General features: G+C 41.6%; 2 protein-coding genes across 2 annotated transcripts; both read left to right on the top strand.

The window, feature by feature from the left end:
* Positions 1-3,908: 3,908 nt before the first annotated feature.
* On the top strand, positions 3,909-9,094 carry LOC308308067 (histamine N-methyltransferase-like; the record flags this gene model as incomplete). Its single annotated transcript, XM_080753437.1, has 7 exons — positions 3,909-4,045; positions 5,593-5,645; positions 6,414-6,521; positions 7,323-7,453; positions 8,059-8,152; positions 8,477-8,691; positions 8,948-9,094. 7 exons carry the CDS (start codon positions 3,909-3,911, stop codon positions 9,092-9,094), a joined length of 885 nt encoding a protein of 294 aa, XP_080609563.1.
* An 11,170-nt stretch (positions 9,095-20,264) lies between these two features.
* LOC308308066 (histamine N-methyltransferase-like) lies at positions 20,265-24,686 on the top strand (the record flags this gene model as incomplete). The annotated part of the gene is made up of 7 exons (XM_080753436.1): positions 20,265-20,401; positions 21,152-21,204; positions 21,979-22,086; positions 22,883-23,013; positions 23,647-23,740; positions 24,066-24,283; positions 24,540-24,686. 7 exons carry the CDS (start codon positions 20,265-20,267, stop codon positions 24,684-24,686), a joined length of 888 nt encoding a protein of 295 aa, XP_080609562.1.
* Positions 24,687-25,876: the final 1,190 nt, after the last annotated feature.

Here is a 25,876-nt window from a genome sequence, read left to right as displayed (position 1 = left end):
TGCGGCTTTACCCCTCAGCGTCTTCTTGTGGAGACCAAAAGGACAATAGGCTCTAATGCACAGCAGCAGCCATGTTGGAAAGAAATTGGGCCTCTTCTCAGAGTTACACATGTACCTGTAAAGGGGCCATTTGGAACCCGCTCGAGGTATCATCCCTGGACTGGATTTTCCAGTGCGCCAGCATGCACAATATCAGCACCCTGTCATAAGTTTCACCAGAAAGGAACAGAGCCTTAATTAGCTTCATTGGTAAGGAAGTAAGGAAGAGGCCCAATTTATTTCCAGTATGGCCACTCTGCATACAGCCTACGTATTTATGCCGAGACTGAAAATGGCGACCAACGCGTCGCACTACGTGCCTCAACGCTCCGCATTAAAAAGAGCATTCTAAAAGCCATAAAACTGTCAACGTGGAAGTGAACGTGGTCTCACGCATCTCCATCGTAGCGGAGTTTACCTCGTCTTCCCAACCATTTATTTAAGAAGTACATGTGTCCTGTCTTCTGTGACACATTCTTTGTGGTTTTGAGTCTCTTTCGCCGATGAAGTGTCGTCCGACACATGTCGCTCCAAGCATAAATTGGCCTTTCTGGTGCTGTCAAAACGACAAAGAGTACTCCGCGGAGGACCTCCGCCATTGTTCTTCCTTAAAATGGAAGCGAACAGAATGCAGTTGCTTGTGGTGCTTGTGACTCGCATGTGGGACCCTGCCCTAATTCCCGCTCTGAAATGTAAAAGTGTCCTTTTAAAAAAAGAGCAGATTTACAAGCTACCGACACATTGCAGCGCAACGCATCGATAGCCCGTATAGATCTGTTCTTTTTGGTAAGCGACACCCTCTCGCTTTAGGACGAAGTTGAGGTCTCTCCGCTCGCTGCCTAGAAGAAGGAATTTCTGCTGGTCTGGACTCAAAAACCAGTTGAGACTACTGGAATCCTAACCCGGGTCCATTGAATCTACTTGAATCGTCCATTTCTCTTGGAATAGATCGTCTCTGTCAGGTCATGTCTGTCATGTCCAAAACTGTAAATGTTAAAGGACTAAGATTCAGAAAAGGTCTCTGTAAATAATTGTTTACTCATGTATGTTGTTTATGTTGTGATTCTTTGTGTTTTTCTTTGAATATGACTATTTTCATTTTAATAGAAAGTAAAAGTGTTACATGAGCCAAGTTTGATATGACTTTGCTTTCTATCTGCGACGGTTCAAAAAGGTGGGAGAAAATATCCCTAAAAGTGACCAGAAGGTGTCGACAGTTTCCATGCAAGTTTTAATAAAGGTTGTTGTGTACAGGATCTGAACCCCCATTGCTCAACGTCTATGAACTGAAGACAACCAGTTGATCAACAAACTACTGGTGGACGGTAACAAATCCATTTACTTGAGTCTGATGTTCTTAAGGATACACCTTATATGCCTCAATACATGAGATTTACCCTCTAAACTACAAATAAAAAAACTAAAACCACATTAAATATTACATTTATTTTACAAATAGTTCATATGTTACTGAAGGGGGACAATGCCCGTCCCAAGTTCATGTAATTTGTCTGTGTGGTTCAGCCCTAACAATACTTTAAATACAGCGCTATGCATACATAGCCTACGATACATTCCATAGGGCTGGAACCACACATGGACTAATGACATAGTCAACTTGTGACTGGCGTTGTCCCCTTTGAGTAAAAGATGGAACTATTTCTAAAATAAAATATTTAAGGTGTTTTTTGTTTTAGTTCTAGAGTGCAGTTGTAATGTATTAAGGCATATGGCTTATTAGCCAGGGATCCTTTTAAGTAAATGTATTGAGCATCTGTACTTGAGTATCGGTCCCTAGCTAAGCTAAATTATTTACCCCCATTGATTCCGGAATCAGTGAGTGTCAATTTACAATAATAATTCTTGTGTCTTAGGAATGTGATAAATAGAAGAAATTTTTTTTTATTGAACAGCATGGCACAGCATGTTTTAAGATGGGGATCTGCAGGCAAATGCATGTTCATTTGGGGGTCCTTGACATGAAACCGTTTGAGAACCAGGATCTAGTCTAGTCTGTTCTGGATTCTGGTTGCCTGGCTCCAGCCCATAGACCCGCCCACTCTGAGCGGACTGGTTCTGAAAACAGGCTAGGATTCTGGGGTTCTGGTGAACATTGACAACAGAGCAGAGACAAGAGTGGTTATGTAACTGCTCTTTGCACTAATCTTCAATCATGTATGCCCCCCCCACACACACACGTTTATTATTATATTTACAGATTTTAAGTTGGGACACGTTGCACTTTAAGAAAATGCTGTTTGCTGACTAATCTGGAAAATGCCCACTTACAGGATTTTGAATTTCCGATCCTGACTGACCGCAACTATACAGAGCTGGGTGGGGTGATTACACACCTGGAGGACATTACAACTGCCAACACTGCAAAACTATTTGACTAATGTGAACAACACCAAGCATGCAAACATCTCACACTAAAGTCTTCAGTAACTGGGTTCTCAATCATCATTCTTTTATTTTATTTTTTATGCATTTTGGAATTTTCACATAAAACCATGAATGAAGTGCCCTAATGGGGGGATGGAAACAATGACATTTATAACATTATAAAAAAAAAAAAATGCTAACCTTGAAAGACAGTTTGCATAGAGCTGTCCTCCAGGTGTTTAATTAGAAGTTCATGTAAGGTGACAGTAGCATCCTGTTCACCCCACCCAGCTCTGTTGTTATACAAACTGTCTTCGTTCATCTCTGAAAGGACTTAATGAGCAGTGAGGACAGAACAACTATAGCCTTGAGCCATTCACCATCTTTAGGTGGTGTGTGCGTGCGTGCGTGCGTGCATGGGCACATTCAGGGCTGCATGCGTGCATCAGTGCGATGCTCAAATGCTCTAAAATCGAACTGTACTACATAAGCTATACTAAACATAAAGATTGTATCATGTATTGAATGCAGAGTAACAACATGAAAACATGGTTTTGAAGGCCTCCATCCATTATTTATCAAACATATTAGGACTTCCGGTTCTACAATCTTAAAACAAAGTCAAGGACAACACAGCTATGCTGACATTTACAGAATATGGACACTGTGTGAGGTGGAAAACCTTTCATGTCCAGAACTGTTCAGGAAATGGAAACCAGATGCTGTGTTCTAATCTATCTAATGGATCCAATGTATTATTTAGTCACAGGCTCGTATTAATACATTGGTTCAATATGTATAAAAAACACAGACACACAATCACTTTCACCTAAAAACAAAACTTAAACCAGTTTTCAAAAGAATCAGATCTACAAGCTCACAATGTGTCACACGAGGCATTACTTTCAACATATCAAATAATGTGTGCCAACTGCTTATCTGTCTGTCTGTCCTTGGTGTGGGTGGAGCTACAGTAGCTGTATAGCAGTATTTAAGTACTTCTCTACTGTACCTGGACCATTCCACTTGCTGTGACCACAACTCAACGCTCTACTCTGCAAAACGTAAGTCAAACTATCACTTCATATTAGGGAAGCACGCCGCACGACCTTAGACATGTAGATCTGTGCTATAGTTACAGTAGAAGGAATCAAAACATGTAAATAGTCGAGTAAAGTAAAAAAGTGTGTGTGTGTGTGTGTGTGTGCTGATTTAGCAAGGCATTGAGCCATGTGATATTTAATTGGTGTTATTGTACAGTTTCAACCTTGTGGCCTTTAAATGATCTCTAAGGCTTGGATTAATTAAAAAACAAGAATGTGTGTGTGTGTGTGTGTGTGTGTGTGTGTGTGTGTGTGTGTGTGTGTGTGTGTGTGTGTGTGTGTGTGTGTGTGTGTGTGTGTGTGTGTGTGTGTGTGCGTGCGTGCGTGCGTGTGTGTGATTAATTCTTCCACCAATGTCTATTAGTGTGTCTTGTAGCTGCCATGGCGTCTCCATTGAGGAGTCTGGTTGAAGATGAGAGCAGGTACCGGAAGTGCTTCCAGACGTTCCTGGACTGTTCCTCTGAGCATCAGTGTTTACAGGATCTCATCCACAAGATTCTGCCCTCTATTTTAACAAGGTAAACTGTGTCCTATATGGACACACAGCCTGCTGTTTTAACAATGTCAACTTTGTTCTATACAGACACCGTCACCGACACACATAAATAGGAGGTATTTTATTCATTGATTTGTTACATGAAGATGCCCCAGTTTGTCTTATGTGAGCATTGTTGCCCGATACAGTAAGTTACTAATACAACCACTGTCAACGAACACATACATTATTTTCAAATGGTATTAAACTTTGCATTGTGTATATATCCTGCACAAGTAGACGATGCACAGTGCTTCTTTTTTATCAGCTGTTAAAATGTATTTTCAATACCAATAATATCGTGGCTTTGTTCACTCCACACTTCCATATTATAGGATGGTTGCAGTGGTGGAAAGTATAAGTACATGTACTCAAGTACTGGTTTGAGTTATATATTGTTTTACTTTGATGGAGTACTTGCAATTTGCTATAATTTTGCTTCTACTCACTACATCTCAAAGGCCAATGTTTTGCTTCTACTCCACTATAATTATTTGAAAATGTTGGTTACTTTAATAGATTTTGATTATTACAAAACCACTTCAGACCTACTTTGGCAATTTGTAAACCACAAGCTCACAACGTGTCACTTAAACGCGCTGTGAGCTTATAGATCTGCAATTTTTTAATACATTGTATACATTTGAAAACACTTGTGAAATGTTACCTTCTGCATAATTAACCTGTACTTTTGCTACTTTATGTATTGACACTTTGACCTTACTTAAAAAAATCACACCCGTGTGAAGTGGAGCTGTGTGTGTGTGTGTGTGTGTGTGTGTGTGTGTGTGTGTGTGTGTGTGTGTGTGTGTGTGTGTGTGTGTGTGTAGATCATGTGTACCGATTTTTGTGACATTTGAAGAAAATATGTAGGAAAAGGAGCAAAAAGTGTGTTTTGGAGAAAATTCAAGATGGCGGAAAATCTATCCTGGCGCAAATGGGCGTGGCCTATATGGGGAGATGCGTCTTGACCCAAGGAATCCAGGGAAAAAAGAATTTTAATTTTCCGATCCACGGTTCAAGAGTTACGGGGCAAAACGTAAAGTGGGCCGTTATAGCGCCACCATGAGGCCGAGTGATGTAATTATTTTTCGATTCATTCTTAAAATCATTATGAATCTCCTCTCCGAGGTTTGAAACTGTAGCTCCTATGGTTTACGAGAGAAAAATACTTGAAAGTGATTTCTTGCATTGTCCCATTATAAGTCAATGGGGACAATTAAGCGTCGTTTTTTGCCGATTACGTCGGCATGGTAAGGCGGATCGGAACGAAAGGTAATAGAACACCATTCCCGGCCGAGCCGCACATTTTGATGTATATATTGCGCGAGTGGCGTAAATGGTGCGGCACTAGTTACGCGCCGAAGTCAGGCTACATACACACAGACAGACAGACAGACACACACACACACACACACACACAGACCCACACAGCCACGTATAGGGAGCCTGTGTTTCACACAGCTCCAAAAATGGCTTCCATCAGTGGATGGTTGCTAGGAAGGTAATCATGTCGTGTTTCTCCTTCAGCATTGGAGAAGGAAAGACCCATCTTAAGGTCATTGGAGTTGGAAGTGGTGCAGGTACAGTAACATATATCTGGACACAAGCATGGTTCTCAAAGTGGCAGAGGCATCAATTGGGAATGGCAAGGTATGGCAGCTGCCAATACCTTAAAAAATGGACTTCTTAAAATAAATTCATGCCGGTTGCTAAGGTATGGCAACATGACTGGTGTCTTGGTACACAGTCATGTTGCCATACCTTAACTTTTGCTGAACTGATGCCACTGCAAAGTGGGGTCCTAGGATGGATCCTCAGTGTTTTAGTCATAGTCTTAGTTGTATTTTAGTCATCTGAAAGAGTTTTAGTTGACCAAATATCATATGCTTTTAGTGTGTGTTTGTTAATGATTTTAAATATGAAACGAGGTTTGGGAAACACTGCCCTAGGCTGTAGCTACAGAGAGCACGCATTCCTTCATCACAACTCACGTTGCTCCTCCATTGGTTGTTTTCACCATAATTTAAAAGAGTGTTTCCGTACTCTTCCAGTTAGCATCGCAATATTATTCCCATTGCTCATTCTTGGTCAACCGACAAGTCAGAGGCTATTAGTTAATTACAACTACCGGAATAGCTAAAACTAGAATTGGAAAAGTGCAAGGCTTACACAAAAGATAACTAACTCAAACTGTATTTTCTGTTTACAAAACTAACTAAAAACATTATGAAAATGTCTTTGACAATATCTATATATTTTCACACTAACACTTAGCAGATTTACACGCTCTGCATGTCATGGTGTGATCAATCAATCAATCAATCAATCAAATCTTCTGGTTCCTGCAGGTGAGATGGATTTGCAGATGTTGTCTCAGCTCCATCTGAAGTACCCTGCCATGACAGTGGATAACCAGGTGGTGGAGCCAAACAACCAGCAGATACAGAAATACAGAGGTACCACCATGCAGGATGCTTATCCCACCACAGAATGACAGGTGACATCACCTGCTTTAACCCAAACAACAGAGAGACCACCCTATTTCTGTCTATTGTGATAGGGATGGGGATGGATAATTTGTATCCATTTTGATCTTCTTATCTACCAAACTATTGGTCCTTTTATTTTACTAGATTGTCAGGTCGCTATATGCAGCCCTCAAATCCAGCCCTATATTGAGTTTGGTGCAGATCGGAGAAACGGTGTGTCTATGGCACCCAGGGGCTAAGTACATTTTCAGATGGGTGGAACATTTTCAGCCAATCAGGAGAGACGAGAGAGAGTACCCAATTATCAGCTTAAAGTGTTACAGTTACATTACACCAAAATTGTGTCTGCTCATTTCTTTGTGTTTACTTATTTTACTTGTTTACCAAAGAGATAGAGAGGCGATGAAGATTCCTGTTACTAAATAAACACTGTTAGCAATCAGTACTATCAGCATATAGTGTTATTTAAGAATTATATATATTTAAAAAAAAAAAAGGTGCAACTTTTAAGCGATATGCATATAGCCTACAAGCATTTGAAAATTGCTGAAACAAAATTGAAAAGTCAAAAGCTTTATTAAAAAGACATGTTTGAACCAGTGATTTGAATTCAGCAGCATATCTCTCTTCTCTCGAGACATGACGTCACGTTAGAATCGATAAGCGACCAACCGCATTGATTTCCGATTCTCAACAACTTTGGAATGATCAATTCTCAATCCCCATCCCCATTACCTAGCTGTCTTCTTTGTGTCTATCGTGGTATAGATACAGTGTCCCAGAAACTAGACTTGGATTACATCAAGTTCAGCTGGAATAAGATGACAGCCTGTGAATTCCAGGAACACTGGAAAGCCAACCACATGAGCGAGCAGGCCGACTTCATTCACATGATTCAGGTTGATGCTGCATCTGTATTGATCATTATGAAGCTCTTGTTTTTATTTATTTAGTTAGTTAGTTTGTTCCTTCCTTTTTCTCCTCAAATTAGTCATTAGGGCAATTATTCCCTGCCCACACACATTTCTGTCACTGCTGCTGTATCCTACTGACACTTGCCAGTGAGGAGCCCCCAGGAGAGGATACAAATAGCCTCCGTCCTACTCCACCCACCCTACACTTCCTGCTTAAAGGTCCAGCTCCCAGCCCGTAGGAGTACGCGCAGTAGTCGTGTCAGAACACAAAAGGTTGATTCCAACCCCCAGGTGGTGGGCAGCTACTTTATCAATGCACTACCGGAGTGCCCATTTATGAAGCTCTAACAACACTGGGGTGATTTTAACATCTACTCTGGCTTTTGTCTGCAGTCTGTGCACCCCAGACAGATTACAAACTTACTTGATTTAATATTTACAGTAGCCTACATATTTCATTCAATTCAACATACACATACAAAAACAATGTCATGCTATGTTTTTTTCTTGCAAATGAAAAACAAAAACAGTACTCAAGTAAATGTACTTAGCTAATGTCCGCCATTGATTATCTGTGGTGGGATCAACAGATGCTGTATTACGTCAAGGATCCTGGAGCTACCATCAGCTTCTTCAGAGGTTTGCTCAGCAACAGAGGGAAACTTCTAATCATCCATGTTTCTGGTAAGTGGGTTGAACCTGGAACCTCAGAAGTGAGGCTTCTGAAACAGCAATATGTAAGGTGCAAAGTGTCAATTATTAATTGGATTATTAGTCGGATCACTGCGACTGTAATACCACTCCTGTGATTAACCAAATAATCGATAAGCACTTACTTTATTTGTTTACATTGTGTATACTTATACTTCAACTAATACATCAACCAATTAAATGTTATTTTATACTTAATTGTGTGCAACATATCAAACCTGTTAACCGAAAATACCCAATTTACAAGCTCACAACGTGATGTGTTACATTGATGAATGAGGCCCGCTGTGTTTTCAGGAGAGAGTGGGTGGGGAAAGCTGTGGAAGACCTACGGACCCCAACTGAACATCTCAGAGATGAGTCAGAGTGTGACCATGGTTGACATCAAAGGCTTACTGGATTCCCAGGCTGTGAGCTACCAGAGCTGCGAACTGCCATGTCACATGGACATCACTGAGTGTTTCACCGAGGGTGACGAACAAGGAGAGCTGCTCCTGGACTTTCTAACTGAGGTATATTCAGATGATACATTTACAGATTGTTGTTTTGATAATATTATTGTTTAGAGGCTAGGCTCAATGTGTACCTGGGTTCATAGTTTGTCTGGTATCCTAGTTTCCAATGTAAAGATTGTAATTTAGATAGCATATCAGTTTTAGAGACACTGTCTCTCTGCATTCTATGTAGGTGATTCGTTTACCTACATACAGTAGAGGTAATTCGCTCTGGATAATATCGACTGCTAAATGCCTAATTTGTAAATTGTAGGTGCTGCACTTCAGCCAGATGGCCTCGGCGGAGTTGAAAGCTGGTGTGTTGGAGCTGCTGCGACACCCAGACTGCAGCTCAGAGACCAGTGGCAGGATCATGTTTAAATACAACATAGCAGCACTGGTTGTTGACCCCTTGCATTAAAGTCATACTGCTCTGGTACCTCTGGTAGCTCTGTCATTACATTACAGTTTTTGTCTATACAAAAGTACAGCTCAAAAAGGAACGCTGCAGGGTCCTGGCGCCCAAGTATATTTTGGACCACAAAAACAAGTTGTCAGAAACTGTATGTATTAAAGGGATATTACACTTTCAAAAAACTTTTTGTCATTGTATGGTCTAATCAGGCTTGTATGAACACCCTGAACAGTTTTTAATTTTCTTCATTCAGTATTTAGATATTTGATGTAAAAGTTATCTGGCCCTCCAGGCCCAGGGCCTCTCCCCACACACACACTATTGTAACTTCAAACTCCATTTTAACCATGATAGATTCATTAAAAATACCCATTATTTTTTCTGGTGACTCAAACTACCCTCCTAATACGTGAGCAGGCCGTGTTTTTTCCATAACGTTTTTCATGTATTTTTAATAATTCTTTGTGAAAATGAAAAAAATTAAATACAATAAAAATATAGAAAAAAGACATGAAAAACGTTATGGAAAAAACACGGCCTGCTCACGTCCTAGGAGGGTATTATGAGTCACCAGAAAAAATAATGGGTATTTTTAATGAATCTATCATGGTTAAAATGGAGTTTGAAGTTACAATGAGTGTGTGTGGGGAGAGGCATGGGCGTGTCGGGCCTGGTAACTTTTACATCAAATATCTAAATACTGAATCAAGCTAATTGAAAACTGTTCAGGGTGTTCATACAAGCCTGATTAGACCATACAATGACAAAAAGTGTTTTTGAAAGTGGAATATCCCTTTAAGGCCTGTCCATACTGTCTCCGACCACCGAACTTTTCGTCGGAAACGTCTGGTTCAACTACAAAATTACGTCACTCGAAACTTCTGAAAAGCCCTGAATTAGAGTTGGGAAAGCTGCACGTCGGAAAGTCGGAACTCTCTGATGAACAGTTCGGTGGTCAGAGACCATATGGTCCTTTACCCTTAATTAAAAAAACATACATTCATTTCTGGTACCTTTCAGGTGCCTAGTGCCTTCTTTTCCTTTTTTGAGAACTAGTAAAAAACATACAGTACTGATGCTCATATTGTTCAACCAGTAACCTATGAGCTGTAGGTAACAATGACAGGAAAAACAATACATATAGGCCATCATAGTTAATGTATGACACATGTAAACACACAATTAACTTACAGGTAAAAAGTCATTATTTAATTTGGCCGTGCTGTCAAAACGACAAAGAGTACTCCGCGGAGGACCTCCGCCATTGTTCTTCCTTAAAATGGAAGCGAAAAGAATGCAGTTGCTTGTGATGCTTGTGACTCGCATGTGGGACCCTGCCCTAATTCCCGCTCTGAAATGTAAAAGTGTCCTTTTAAAAAAAGAGCAGATTTACAAGCTACCGACACGTTGCAGCCCGTATAGATCTGTTCTTTTTGGTAAGCGACACCCTTTCGCTTTAGGACAAAGTTGAGGTCTCCGCTCGCTGCCTAGCAGACCAGTAAAAGGCTGGAATTTCTGCTGGTCTGGTCTCAAAAACCAGTTGAGACTACTGGAATCCTAACCTGGGTCCATTGAATCTACTTGAATCGTCCATTTCTCTTGGAATAGATCGTCTCTGTCAGGTGTAAACATGTCCAAAACTGTTAATGTTAAAGGACTAAGATTCAGAAAAGGTCTCTGTAAATAATTGTTTACTCATGTATGTTGTTTATGTTGTGATTCTTTGTGTTTTTCTTTGAATATGACTATTTTCATTTTAATAGACAGTAAAAGTGTTACATGAGCCAAGTTTGATATGACTTTGCTTTCGATCTGCGAAGGTTCAAAAAGGTGAGAGAAAATATCCTAAAAGTGACCAGAAGGTGTCGACAGTTTCCATGCAAGTTTTAATAAAGGTTGTTGTGTACAGGATCTGAACCCCCATTGCTCAACGTCTATGAACTGAAGACAACCAGTTCATCAACAAACTACTGGTGGACGGTAACAAATACATTTTTTACAATATGTTTATTTTCGTTTTTTCCCTTTTTTTATACATACAAAGCAATCGGTAACAAATCCATTTACTTGAGTCTGCTGTTCTTATGGATGCCTTAATACATGAGATTTACCCTCTCTATAACTACAAATAAAAAAACAAAAACCACATTAAATATTACATTTATTTTACAAATAGTTCATATGTTGAAGGGGGACAATGCCCGTCCCAAGTTCATGTAATTTGTCTATGTGTGGTTCAGCCCTAACAATACTTTAAATACAGCGCTATGCATACATAGCCTACGATACATTCCATAGGGCTGGAACCACACATGGACAAATGACATAGTCAACTTGTGATTGGCGTTGTCCCCTTTGAGTAAAAGATGGAACTATTTCTAAAATAAAATACTTAAGGTGTTTTTTGTTTTAGTTCTAGAGTGCAGTTGTAATGTATTAAGGCATATGGCTTATTATGCCTTTTAAGTAAATGTATTGAGCATCTGTAGCCTACTTGAGTATGGGTCCCTAGCTAAGCTAAATTATTTACCCCCATTGATTCCGGAATCAGTGAGGGTCAATTTACAATAATAATTATTGTGTCTTAGGAATGTGATAAATAGAGAAAAAATATTATTGTACAGCATGGCACAGCATGTTTTAAGATGGGGATCTGCAGGCAAATGCATGTTCATTTGGGGGTCCTTGACATGAAACCGTTTGAGAACCAGGATCTAGTCTAGTCTGTTCTGGATTCTGGTTGCCTGGCTCCAGCCCATAGACCCGCCCACTCTGAGCGGACTGGTTCTGAAATCAGGCTAGGATTCTGGGGAACAGAGCAGAGACAAGAGTGGTTATGTAACTGCTCTTTGCACTAATCTTCAATCATGTATGCCCCCCCACACACACGTTTATTATTATATTTACGGATTTTAAGTTGGGACACGTTGCACTTAAGAAAATGCTGTTTGCTGACTAATCTGGAAGGTCACCAGCACTTTCGCCTATAACATATTCGCCTACACGCATTTGGTCCTTTCGCCTGGCATTTTCGCCTTGGAGGAGAGTCTTTTCACCTACCTGTCTGAGCCATTTCGCCTACCCTCAATTCTGCTGTCAGACTGTCCATGTTTGCAAATTATGTCTTTGTCATTTAAATATTATAGTGACTGTGACAGTGGTGTCAAGTGAATCTAACAGTTTATTTGATATTTATTATTTACATCACATTTTATTCCTAAAAAATGGCAAAATAGTTTTTTATGCCTGTTGACAGGCAAGGTTGATTCTATAGGCTATTTAGGTGTAGCATATATCTTATATTGACCTATATAGGCTAATAGCGGGTCATTCTCTCCACTCCGACATGTCTCCTTTCCGACATGTCTCCATTCCGACACTAACCCTATCTCTACCCCTAACCCTAAACCTTAGGCCCATGGGAGTGTCGCCACTCCGACAATAAGAAGTCCATTTCGGAGTGGCGACATGTCGGAATGGAGAGAGCCTCCCGCTAATAGCCTACATATATATTTTGTATAGCCTAATGTTAAAACAATATAGGCCTACAATACTGTTCATTTTACAATACTGTTCAATACTGCACCAAAGAATGTATAGTATCGGGACATGGATTAATTAATTATTTGGGCGCACCTGATTCCAATAGCTCTGTATTTATGTGATTACTATGGAGTGCATAGGATAGCCGTGTGTAGGTTTGACATGTAACACCACTGTCAGTCACTATAATATTTAAATGACAAAGAGATAATATGAAAACATGGACAGTCTGACAGCAGAATTGAGGGTAGGCGAAATGGCTCAGACAGGTAGGTGAAAAGACTCTCCTCCAAGGCGAAAATGCCAGGCGAAAGGACCAAATGCGTGTAGGCGAATATGTTATAGGCGAATATGCCTGACACCATCTGGAAAATGTCCACTTACAGGATTTTGAATTTCCGATCCTGACTCACCGCAACTATACAGAGCTGGGTGGGGTGATTACACACATGGAAGATATTACAACTGCCAACACTGCAAAACTATTTGAATAATGTGAACAACACCAAGCATGCAAACATCTCACACTAAAGTCTTCAGTAACTGGGTTCTCAATCATCATGCTTTTATTTTATTTTTTATGCATTTTGGAATTTTCACATGAAACCATGAATGAAGTGCCCTAATGGGGGGATGGAAACAATGACATTTATAACATTATAAAATAGAAACAAATGAAAATGCCAACTTAATAACCTTGAAAGACAGTTTGCATAGAGCTGGTTGCAGTAAACCTCACCTTACACAACCTTCTAATCAAACACTGGAGGACCTAAAAAAAAGTCAGTTGATCCACAACCTGTTAGTGTTAAAACATAGGTGTGTGTGTGTGTGTGTGTGTGTGTGTGTGTGTGTGTGTGTGTGTGTGTGTGTGTGTGTGTGTGTGTGTGTGTGTTGGCAGGAGTTGTACTGTCCTCCAGGTGTTTAATTAGAACTTCATGTAAGGTGACGGTAGCATCCTGTTCACCCCACCCAGCTCTGTTGTTATACAAACTGTCTTCCTTCATCTCTGAAAGGACTTAATGAGCAGTGAGGACAGAACAACTATAGTCTTGAGCCATTCACCATCTTTAGGTGGTGTGTGTGTGTGTGTGTGTGTGTGTGTGTGTGTGTGTGTGTGTGTGTGTGTGCGTGTGCATGTGTGTGTGTGTGTGTGTGTGTGTGCGTGCGTGCGTGCGTGCATGGGCACATTCAGGGCTGCATGCGTGCATCAGTGCGATGCTCAAATGCTCTAAAATCGAACTGTACTACATAAGCTATACTAAACATAATGTCTCCAAGATTGTATCATGTAGGGTGGACTCAGGTAATGTGGGCCATCAGGTAATGTGAGCCAGCCATAGTTTCAGGCTCCTAGCAACTGTGCCTTTAAATCTTTGCAGCCAATGGCTGCACATGTTCTTGCCACAGCTGTGCTTGACACCAACAAGTGATTTGATTGGTCCATAGTCGTTTTGATGGGAGGAGCTAAGCCACACAACAAGACCTGCTGGAAGAATTTGCAAGGTGGGTGCAGAGACACAAAGTTTTAACTTGAGATTGCTAAGGATACTACATCAATGAAAACAAATGCACATTTATAAAAACTGGTGCAAAATGTGTGTTAAGATGTCCTTTACCAGGCATGATGTTGATATTTTGCTTAATGAAATCATTTTTCATAAATAATGACGTTTTTGTAAGTGGCTCACATTACCATAGTCAATTGTGGTGAAAGCTTAGCTGGGCCAGCTTAGGTGGGCCACCTTCATTAGCATTATGTTTTGTGTTAGCTTAGGTGGGCCACCTTCAGAAATGAGCCCTGGGGGTCCCTGGAGGTGGTCCCCGGGCGGCAGTGCTCGGAGGCCCGCCAGGGACCTCCGGTGGTGGTCCCTGGTGGTGCCTGGTGGTGCCTGGTGGTCCCTGGCCGTCCCCAGGCCCTGTTTTGGGGGCCTGGAGCCGGCCCTGGGGGTCCCTGGGGGTCCCCGGAGGTGGTCCCCGGGCGGCAGTGCTCGGAGGCCGGGCAGGGACCTCCGGGGACCCCCGCTGGTGGTCCCTGGTGGTCCCTGGCCGGCCAGAGTGGTGCAAAGGCCCGCTTTTGGGGGCCTGGCGCCGGCCCTGGGGGTCCCTGGGGGTCCCCGGAGCTCCCCAGGCCCGGTTTTTGGGGCCTGGCGCCGGCCCTGGGGGTCCGCGGGGGTCCGCGATGGCACCATCGTGTGCGGGGCGGCGAGCCGGTTCCAACGGTACCATTATTGAAATTAAATTCAATGAATGAAATTAAATTGACCTCCAAATCTTGTTTGACTGTTTTGCTTTGATTTGCTTTGGCTCATTATAGCAGATGAGTGGCTCACATTACCTTATTAGGGTTAGGGTAAGATGGGCCAATGACAAAAATATGATTTAATATAAAAATACACTAGATATGCAAAATATAAGCATTGTTTCTGGTTAAGGCCGTCTACATATATATTATATATATTTTTTATCGATGTGCATTTGTTTTTTATTCACTTGTCAAACTTATAACTGACAAATTAGATATGTTTGGACAATGCAATTCTCCTCTGCAGGCTAGTTTTGAGACATTGCTCTTCCCACCAAAACAACCAAAGACCACTCAAATTTTGATTGTTTTGTGTCAAGTACAGTTGTGGCAAGAAACATGTGCAGTCATTGGCTGTTAAATTTTAAAGAGCTAGGAATTAATGGGGGTCAACCCTAAAGTGGCCCATTTTAGCTGATCAGGTGGCTCAAAAAACCTGAAAAGTGTTAATCTTGAAAATGTGTGACATTTTAAGCTTAAACATTTAAAAAAAAATAACCATCTAATTTTCCTACATACATTTAACACAAATATATTAAGGACAGTCTATATTAACTATAAAAAATACATTCAGCGTTCTGCACTGCTTTTTCTTAGTTTCCCAGGCGATTTACCAAAAAGCGGCCCACATTACCTGAGTCCACCCTATTGAATGCAGAGTAACAACATGAAAACATGGTTTTGAAGGCCTGCATCCATTATTTATCAAACATATTAGGACTGCTGGTTCTACAATCTTAAAACAAAGTCAAGGACAACACAGCTCTATGCTGACATTTACAGAATATGGACACTGTGTGAGGTGGAAAACCTTTCATGTCCAGAACTTTTCAGGAAATGGAAACCAGATGCTGTGTTCTAATCTATCTATAAATGCGAGAAGTCTCTGCGTGTGTGTGTGTGTGTTTGTAATCCGCGTATCTCGAGAACCGTTCGTCCCACCGGCTTCAGATTCGGCACGCGCGTTCCCCGCCGCGGCACGGAGTGCAGTGCCGGGTCTCGACCCGACCCGACGCGCGGTTTTCCCAAACCGGCGCGAAACGTTCGGAATCTCCTTATGCGGGGTTGATTGTTGACATCAGGCTGTTTCTGAGGAAATCGGCGAAAGCTCTGACTCATTGTGACATCACTTCATAAAAGGCTCTGACATCACGTACGCCACATGAGTCAACAAAAAATCTCTGTGAGTGTGTATGTATGTAGGTAATCCACGTATCTCGAGAACCGTTCGTCCCACGGGCACGCGCGTTCTCCATATGGGCATAAAATGAATGCCCCCATATGAGAACCGTTCGTCCCACGGGCACGCGCGTTCCGTCCCACGGGCACGCGCGTTCTCCATATATGGGCATAAAATGAATGCCCCCATATATGGGCATAAAATGGATAAAGGGACACAGACAGACAGATTCAGAGATCTCCGAGAACCGTTCGTCCCACGGGCACGCGCGTTCCGTCCCACGGGCACGCGCGTTCTCCATATATGGGCATAAAATGAATGCCCCCATATATGGCCACGGCACGGAGTGCAGTGCCGGGTCTCGACCCGACCCGACGCGCGGTTTTCCCAAACCGGCGCGAAACGTTCGGAATCTCCTTATGCGGGGTTGATTGTTGACATCAGGCTGTTTCTGAGGAAATCGGCGAAAGCTCTGACTCATTGTGACATCACTTCATAAAAGGCTCTGACATCACGTACGCCACATGAGTCAACAAAAAATCTCTGTGAGTGTGTATGTATGTAGGTAATCCACGTATCTCGAGAACCGTTCGTCCCACGGGCACGCGCGTTCTCCATATGGGCATAAAATGAATGCCCCCATATGAGAACCGTTCGTCCCACGGGCACGCGCGTTCCGTCCCACGGGCACGCGCGTTCTCCATATATGGGCATAAAATGAATGCCCCCATATATGGGCATAAAATGGATAAAGGGACACAGACAGACAGATTCAGAGATCTCCGAGAACCGTTCGTCCCACGGGCACGCGCGTTCCGTCCCACGGGCACGCGCGTTCTCCATATATGGGCATAAAATGAATGCCCCCATATATGGGCATAAAATGGATAAAGGGACACAGACAGACAGATTCAGAGATCTCCATATATGGGCGTGAAATGGACGCAAATAGACAGATATCTCCATATATGGGCATATATGGGCAGACGTACGCCACATGAGTCAACAAAAAATCTCTGTGAGTGTGTATGTATGTAGGTAATCCGCGTATCTCGAGAACCGTTCGTCCCACGGGCACGCGCGTTCTCCATATATGGGCATAAAATGAATGCCCCCATATGAGAACCGTTCGTCCCACGGGCACGCGCGTTCCGTCCCACGGGCACGTGCGTTCTCCATATATGGGCATAAAATGAATGCCCCCATATATGGCCACGGCACGGAGTGCAGTGCCGGGTCTCGACCCGACCCGACGCGCGGTTTTCCCAAACCGGCGCGAAACGTTCGGAATCTCCTTATGCGGGGTTGATTGTTGACATCAGGCTGTTTCTGAGGAAATCGGCGAAAGCTCTGACTCATTGTGACATCACTTCATAAAAGGCTCTGACATCACGTACGCCACATGAGTCAACAAAAAATCTCTGTGAGTGTGTATGTATGTAGGTAATCCACGTATCTCGAGAACCGTTCGTCCCACGGGCACGCGCGTTCTCCATATGGGCATAAAATGAATGCCCCCATATGAGAACCGTTCGTCCCACGGGCACGCGCGTTCCGTCCCACGGGCACGCGCGTTCTCCATATATGGGCATAAAATGAATGCCCCCATATATGGGCATAAAATGGATAAAGGGACACAGACAGACAGATTCAGAGATCTCCGAGAACCGTTCGTCCCACGGGCACGCGCGTTCCGTCCCACGGGCACGCGCGTTCTCCATATATGGGCATAAAATGAATGCCCCCATATATGGGCATAAAATGGATAAAGGGACACAGACAGACAGATTCAGAGATCTCCATATATGGGCGTGAAATGGACGCAAATAGACAGATATCTCCATATATGGGCATATATGGGCAGACGTACGCCACATGAGTCAACAAAAAATCTCTGTGAGTGTGTATGTATGTAGGTAATCCGCGTATCTCGAGAACCGTTCGTCCCACGGGCACGCGCGTTCTCCATATATGGGCATAAAATGAATGCCCCCATATGAGAACCGTTCGTCCCACGGGCACGCGCGTTCTCCATATATGGGCATAAAATGAATGCCCCCATATATGGGCATAAAATGGATAAAGGGACACAGACAGACAGATTCAGAGATCTCATACGGCATAAAGGGACACAGACAGACACACAGACAGACGGATACTTGAGACCCTGACGAAGACCTAGAAGGTCGAAACGCGTTGGTCCTTTCTGTTGCCTTGCTCAAATAAACTATATATTTTTTCACTAACGACGGAGTGCCTTGGAAATTCCTTCTCTGTAAGTCTGCAGTCTATACCTTGGAACTTAGCAGTACTTCTTTGAAACCTTTTTTGTTCATATATTCCTACCTGTATCACCAAAGAGCACCTGTCTCTGAGAGCCTATACTGATCCCTGCAGCGCTTCTTTTTTCTCTTTTTAGACGGATACAGAGATCTCCATAAATGGGCATAAAATGGACGCAAATGGCATATATGGGCATAAAATTTACGCAGAATCACAAAGATCTCCATATACGGGCATAAAGGGACACAGACAGACAGATTCAGAGATCTCCATATATGGGCGTGAAATGGACGCAAATAGACAGATATCTCCATATATGGGCATAAAATGGACCCAGAACTATATCTGCAGTGATCTCCATATATGGACATAAAATGGACGCTGACAGACAGACAGATAACAGATATCTCCATATATGGGCATAAATGGACACAGGCAAACAGATGGTCAAAACGGGTCCTATGACAACAGGTATAATGGGGTTTGCATTAAAGGGCGGGGCATTCATTCCCTATTTACGTTGTTCCGAGTTGGCCAGGTCGCCGACTAGACGCTGGGCCGCCCGAAGGGCGGCCCAGCTTCTAGTCTATCTAAAGACTAATGGATCCAATGTATTATTTAGTCACAGGCTCGTATTAATGCATTGGTTCAATATGTATAAAAATCACACCCGTGTGAAGTGGAGCTGTGTGTGTGTGTGTGTGTGTGTGTGTGTGTGTGTGTACCGATTTGTGTGACATTTGAAGAAAATATGTAGGAAAAGGAGCAAAAAGTGTGTTTTGGAGAAAATTCAAGATGGCGGAAAATCTATCATGGCGCAAATGGTCGTGGCCTATATGGGGAGATGCGTCATGACCCAAGGAATCCAGGGAAAAAATATTTTTAATTTTCCGACCTACGGTTCAAGAGTTACAGGCCAAAACGTAAAGTGGGGTGTTATGGCGCCACCATTCGGCCAAATGACACAATTATTTTTTATTTAATCCTTGAAACCATTATGAACCTCCTCTCCAAGTCTTGAAACTCTAGCCCCTATGGTTTGCGAGAGACAAATAATTGAATGTGAGTTTTTGCGATTGCCATTATAAGTCAATGGGGAAAATTAATTCACTAATAAATTAATATCAATTAAACTATTGAACCTTTCTCTTAGCAAGTTACTAGCCCACTATTCCCGAGTAAGCCGGTCGATTTGACATATGGCGCGAGTGTGTGGTGGCAAAACTGTGGGACTAGTAGCGTGCCGAAGTCAGGCTACATACAGACACACACACACACAGACAGACAGACCCACAAAGCTACGTATAGGGAGCCTGTGTTTCACACAGCTCCAAAAACACAGACACACTAAATCACTTTCACCTAAAAACAAAACTTAAACCAGTTTTCAAAAGAATCAGATCTACAAGCTCACAATGTGTCACACGAGGCATTACTTTCAACATATCAAATAATGTGTGCTAACTGCTTATCTGTCTGTCTGTCCTTGGTGTGGGTGGAGCTACAGTAGCTGTATAGCAGTATTTAAGTACTTCTCTACTGTACCTGGACCATTCCACTTGCTGTGACCACAACTCAACGCTCTACTCTGCAAAACGTAAGTCAAACTATCACTTCATATTAGGGAAGCACGCCACACCTTAGAAATGCAGATCTGTGCTATAGTTACAGTAGAAGGAATCAAAACATGTACATAGTCGAGTAAAGTAAAAAAGTGTGTGTGTGTGTGTGTGTGTGTGTGTGTGTGTGTGTGTGTGTGTGTGTGTGTGTGTGTGTGTGTGTGTGTGTGTGTGTGTGTGTGTGTGTGTGTGTGTGATTAATTCTTCCACCAATGTCTATTAGTGTGTCTTGTAGCTGCCATGGCAATGGCGTCTCCATTGAGGAGTCTGGTTGAAGATGAGAGTAGGTACCGGAAGTGCTTCCAGACGTTCCTGGACTGTTCCTCTGAGCATCAGTGTTTACAGGATCTCATCCACAAGATTCTGCCCTCTATTTTAACAAGGTAAACTGTGTCCTATATGGACACACAGCCTGCTGTTTTAACAACGTCAACTTTGTTCTATACAGACACCGTCACCGACACACATGAATAGGAGGTATTTTATTCATTGATTTGTTACATGAAGATGCCCCAGTTTGTCTTATGTGAGCATTGTTGCCCGATACAGTATGTTACTAATACAACCACTGTCAACGAACACATACATTATTTTCAAATGGTATTAAACTTTGCATTGTGTATATATCCTGCACAAGTAGACGATGCACAGTGCTTCTTTTTTATCAGCTGTTAAAATGTATTTTCAATACCAATAATATCGTGGCTTTGTTCACTCCACACTTCCATATTATAGGATGGTTGCAGTGGTGGAAAGTAACTAAGTACATGTACTCAAGTACTGGTTTGAGTTATAAATTGTTTTACTTTGATGGAGTACTTGCAATTTGCTATAATTTTGCTTCTACTCACATCTCAAAGGCCAATGTTTTACTTCTACTCCACTATAATTGAAAATGTTGGTTACTTTAATAGATTTTGATTATTACAAAACCACTTCAGACCTAGAAGACCATAGATCTGATATTTTTTAATACATTTTATACATTTGAAAACACTTGTGAAATGTTACCTTCTGCATAATTAACCTTTACTTTTGCTACTTTATGTATTGACACTTTGACCTTACTTAAAAAATGTCTTCCATCAGTGGATGGTTGCTATGAAGGTAATCATGTTGTGTTTCTCCTTCAGCATTGGAGAAGGAAAGGCCCATCTTAAGGTCATTGGAGTTGGAAGTGGTGCAGGTACAGTAACATATATCTGGACACAAGCATGGTTCTCAAAGTGGCAGAGGCGTCAATTGGGCATGGCAAGGTATGGCAGCTGCCAATACCTTAAAAATTTACTTCTTAAAATAAATTCATAATGCCTGTTGCTAAGGTATGGCAACATGACTGGTGTATTGGTGTCAAGACACCAGTCATGTTGCCATACCTTAACTTTTGCTGAACTGATGCCACTGCAAAGTGGGGTCCTAGGATGGATCCTCAGTGTTTTTAGTCATAGTCTTAGTTGTATTTTAGTCATCTGAAAGAGTTTTAGTTGACCAAATATCATATGCTTTTAGTGTGTGTTTGTTAATGATTTTAAATGTAGTACGAAACGAGTTTTGGGAAACACTGCCCTAGGCTGTAGCTACAGAGAGCACGCATTCCTTCATCACAACTCACGTTGCTCCTCCATTGGTTGTTTTCACCATAATTTAAAAGAGTGTTTCCGTACTCTTCTAGTTAGCATCGCAAGATTATTCCCATTGCTCATTCTTGGTCAACCGACAAGTCAGAGGCTATTAGTTAATTACAACTACCGGAATAGCTAAAACTAGAATTGGAAAAGTGCAAGGCTTACACAAAAGATAACTAACTCAAACTGTATTTTCTGTTTACAAAACTAACTAAAATCATTATGAAAATGTCTTTGACAATATCTATATATTTTCACACTAACACTTACACGCTCTGCATGTCATGGTGTGATCAATCACTCAATCAATCAATCAAATCTTTTGGTTCCTGCAGGTGAGATGGATTTGCAGATGTTGTCTCAGCTCCATCTGAAGTACCCTGCCATGACAGTGGATAACCAGGTGGTGGAGCCAAACAACCAGCAGATACAGAAATACAGAGGTACCACCATGCAGGATGCTTATCCCACCACAGAATGACAGGTGACATCACCTGCTTTAACCCAAACAACAGAGAGACCACCCTATTTTTGTCTATTGTGATAGGGATGGGGATGGATAATTTGTATCCATTTTGATCTTCTTATCTACCAAACTATTGGTCCTTTTATTTTACTAGATTGTCAGGTCGCTATATGCAGCCCTCAAATCCAGCCCTATATTGAGTTTGGTGCAGATCGGAGAAACGGTGTGTCTATGCCACCCAGGGGCTAAGTACATTTTCAGATGGGTGGAACATTTTCAGCCAATCAGGAGAGACGAGAGAGAGTACCCAATTATCAGCTTAAAGTGTTACAGTTACATTACACCAAAATTGTGTCTGCTCATTTCTTTGTGTTCACTTATTTTACTTGTTTACCAAAGAGATAGAGAGGCGATGAAGATTCCTGTTACTAAATAAACACTGTTAGCAATCAGTACTATCAGCATATAGTGTTATTTAAGAAGTATATATATTTAAAAAAAGGTGCAACTTTTAAGCGATATGCATATAGCCTACAAGCATTTGAAAATTGCTGAAACAAAATTGAAAAGTCAAAAGCTTTATTAAAAAGACATGTTTGAACCAGCGATTTGAATTCAGCGGCATATCTCTCATCTCTCGAGACATGACGTCACGTTAGAATCGATAAGCGACCAACTGCATTGATTTCCGATTCTCAACAACTTTGGAATGATCAATTCTCAATCCCCATCTCCATTACCTAGCTGTCTTCTTTGTGTCTATTGTGGTATAGATACAGTGTCCCAGAAACTAGACTTGGATTACATCAAGTTCAGCTGGAATAAGATGAAAGCCTGTGAATTCCAGGAACACTGGAAAGCCAACCACATGAGCGAGCAGGCCGACTTCATTCACATGATTCAGGTTGATGCTGCATCTGTATTGATCATTATGAAGCTCTTGTTTTTATTTATTTAGTTAGTTAGTTTGTTCCTTCCTTTTTCTCCTCAAATTAGTCATTAGGGCAATTATTCCCTGCCCACACACATTTCTGTCACTGCTGCTGTATCCTACTGACACTTGCCAGTGAGGAGCCCCCAGGAGAGGATACATAATATATAATATATATGTATTATACATATAGCCTCCGTCATACTCCACCCACCCTACACTTCCTGCTGAAAGGTCCAGCTCCCAGCCCGTAGGATTACGCGCAGTAGTCGTGTCAGAACACAAAAGGTTGATTCCAACCCCCAGGTGGTGGGCAGCTACTTTATCAATGCACTACCGGAGTGCCCATTTATGAAGCTCTAACAACACTGGGGTGATTTTAACATCTACTCTGGCTTTTGTGTGCAGTCTGTGCACCCCAGACAGATTACAAACTTACTTGATTTAATATTTACAGTAGCCTACATATTTCATATTCAATTCATCATACACATACAAAAACAATGTCATGCCATGTTTTTTCTTGCAAATGAAAAACAAAAACAGTACTCAAGTAAATTTACTTAGCTAATGTCCGCCATTGATTATCTGTGGTGGGATCAACAGATGCTGTATTACGTCAAGGATCCTGGAGCTACCATCAGCTTCTTCAGAGGTTTGCTCAGCAACAGAGGGAAACTTCTAATCATCCATGTTTCTGGTAAGTGGGTTGAACCTGGAACCTCGGGAAGTGAGGCTTCTGAAACAGCAATATGTAAGGTGCAAAGTGTCAATTATTAATTGGATTATTAGTCGGATCACTGCGACTGTAATACCACTCCTGTGATTAACCAAATAATCGATAAGCACTTACTTTATTTGTTTACATTGTGTATACTTATACTTCAACTAATACATCAACCAATTAAATGTTATTTTATACTTAATTGTATGCAACATATCAAACCTGTTGACCGAAAATACCCAATTTACAAGCTCACAACGTGATGTGTTACATTGATGAATGAGGCCCGCTGTGTTTTCAGGAGAGAGTGGGTGCATGCGAAAGCTGTGGAAGACCTACGGACCCCAACTGAACATCTCAGAGATGAGTCAGAGTGTGACCATGGTTGACATCAAAGGCTTACTGGATTCCCAGGCTGTGAGCTACCAGAGCTGCGAACTGCCATGTCACATGGACATCACTGAGTGTTTCACCGAGGGTGACGAACAAGGAGAGCTGCTCCTGGACTTTCTAACTGAGGTATATTCAGATGATACATTTACAGATTGTTGTGTTGGTAATATTATTGTTTAGAGGCTAGGCTCAATGTGTACATGGGTTAATCTTTTGTCTGGTATACTAGTTTCCAATGTAAAGATTGTAATTTAGATAGCATATCAGTTTTAGAGACACTGTCTCTCTGCATTCTATGTAGGTGATTTGTTTACCTACATACAGTAGAGGTAATTCACTCTGGATAATATCGACTGCTAAATGCCTAATTTGTAAATTGTAGGTGCTGCACTTCAGCCAGATGGCCTCGGCGGAGTTCAAAGCTGGTGTGTTGGAGCTGCTGCGACACTCAGACTGCAGCTCAGAGACCAGTGGCAGGATCATGTTTAAATACAACATAGCAGCACTGGTTGTTGACCCCTTGCATTAAAGTCATACTGCTCTGGTACCTCTGGTAGCTCTGTCATTACATTACAGTTTTTGTCTATACAAAAGTACAGCTCAAAAAGGAACGCTGCAGGGTCCTGGCGCCCAAGTATATTTTGGACCACAAAAACAAGTTGTCAGAAACTGTATGTATTAAGGCTTGTCCATACTGTCTCCGACCACCGAACTTTTCGTCGGAAACGTCTGGTTCAACTACAAAATTACGTCACTCGAAACCTCTGAAAAGCCCTGAATTAGAGTTGGGAAAGCTGCACGTCGGAAAGTCGGAACTCTCTGATCAACAGTTCGGTGGTCAGAGACCATATGGTCCTTTACCCTTAATTAAAAAAACATACATTAATTTCTGGTACCTTTCAGGTGCCTAGTGCCTTCTTTTCCTTTTTTGAGAACTAGTAAAAAACATACAGTACTGATGCTCATATTGTTCAACCAGTAACCTATGAGCTGCAGGTAACAATGACAGGAAAAACAATACATATAGGCCATCATAGTTAATGTATGACACATGTAAACACACAATTAACTTACAGGTAAAAAGTCATTATTTAATTTGGCCGTGTTGATATTGTCACTCCTCTGCTTGCCTATATTTGCCATGCCATTGTCATCCTAGATTAGAATAATCATATACTGTATTTGTGATATAACAACAGCCTTGTACCAGTGAACTGTACTGCTGTACCTTTTCCTATGCAAACATCTAATAAAGTCTTCAATCAATCAGATTGTTCAACAACTTGAATTTTAATCCCTTTCATTTCATATGAATGTTCAAAATCGTAGTTATACAAATAGGTATAATTTTTTTAAGAGTTAAGATTCGAGTTAAGATTCACCCAGTATTTTGGTTTTACTTTTGGAATTATACCTTGTAGAATGCATTAAAATATGGTACTGGAGAAAACAACACTACTAAAATTCACTGCTAAAGGGAGAATTCTTCCTCTGCATCAGTTGAGCTCTAGAAAGCTGAGTTAACAGTTAAAATAATGTTCATTATTTGGCAACGGTATTTCTGCTCCGCTCTAAACTGAGCATGCACGTGATAGTGTTTATTATAACAGGTTAATTACATCTGTTCTGTGGGTGATATCATTTTACAAATGATGTGGAAACTAAATTGTACTGTTCAATACAGTTTTTCTACCCTGTATGAATCTTCATGTGTGTCTT

The sequence above is a fragment of the Nannobrachium achirus genome (genome assembly GCF_963921795.1).
Source record: "Nannobrachium achirus genome assembly, chromosome: 22".
In the NCBI taxonomy this organism is placed as follows: Eukaryota; Metazoa; Chordata; class Actinopteri; order Myctophiformes; family Myctophidae; genus Nannobrachium; species Nannobrachium achirus.
This window is presented reverse-complemented; position numbering and strand designations above follow the sequence as displayed.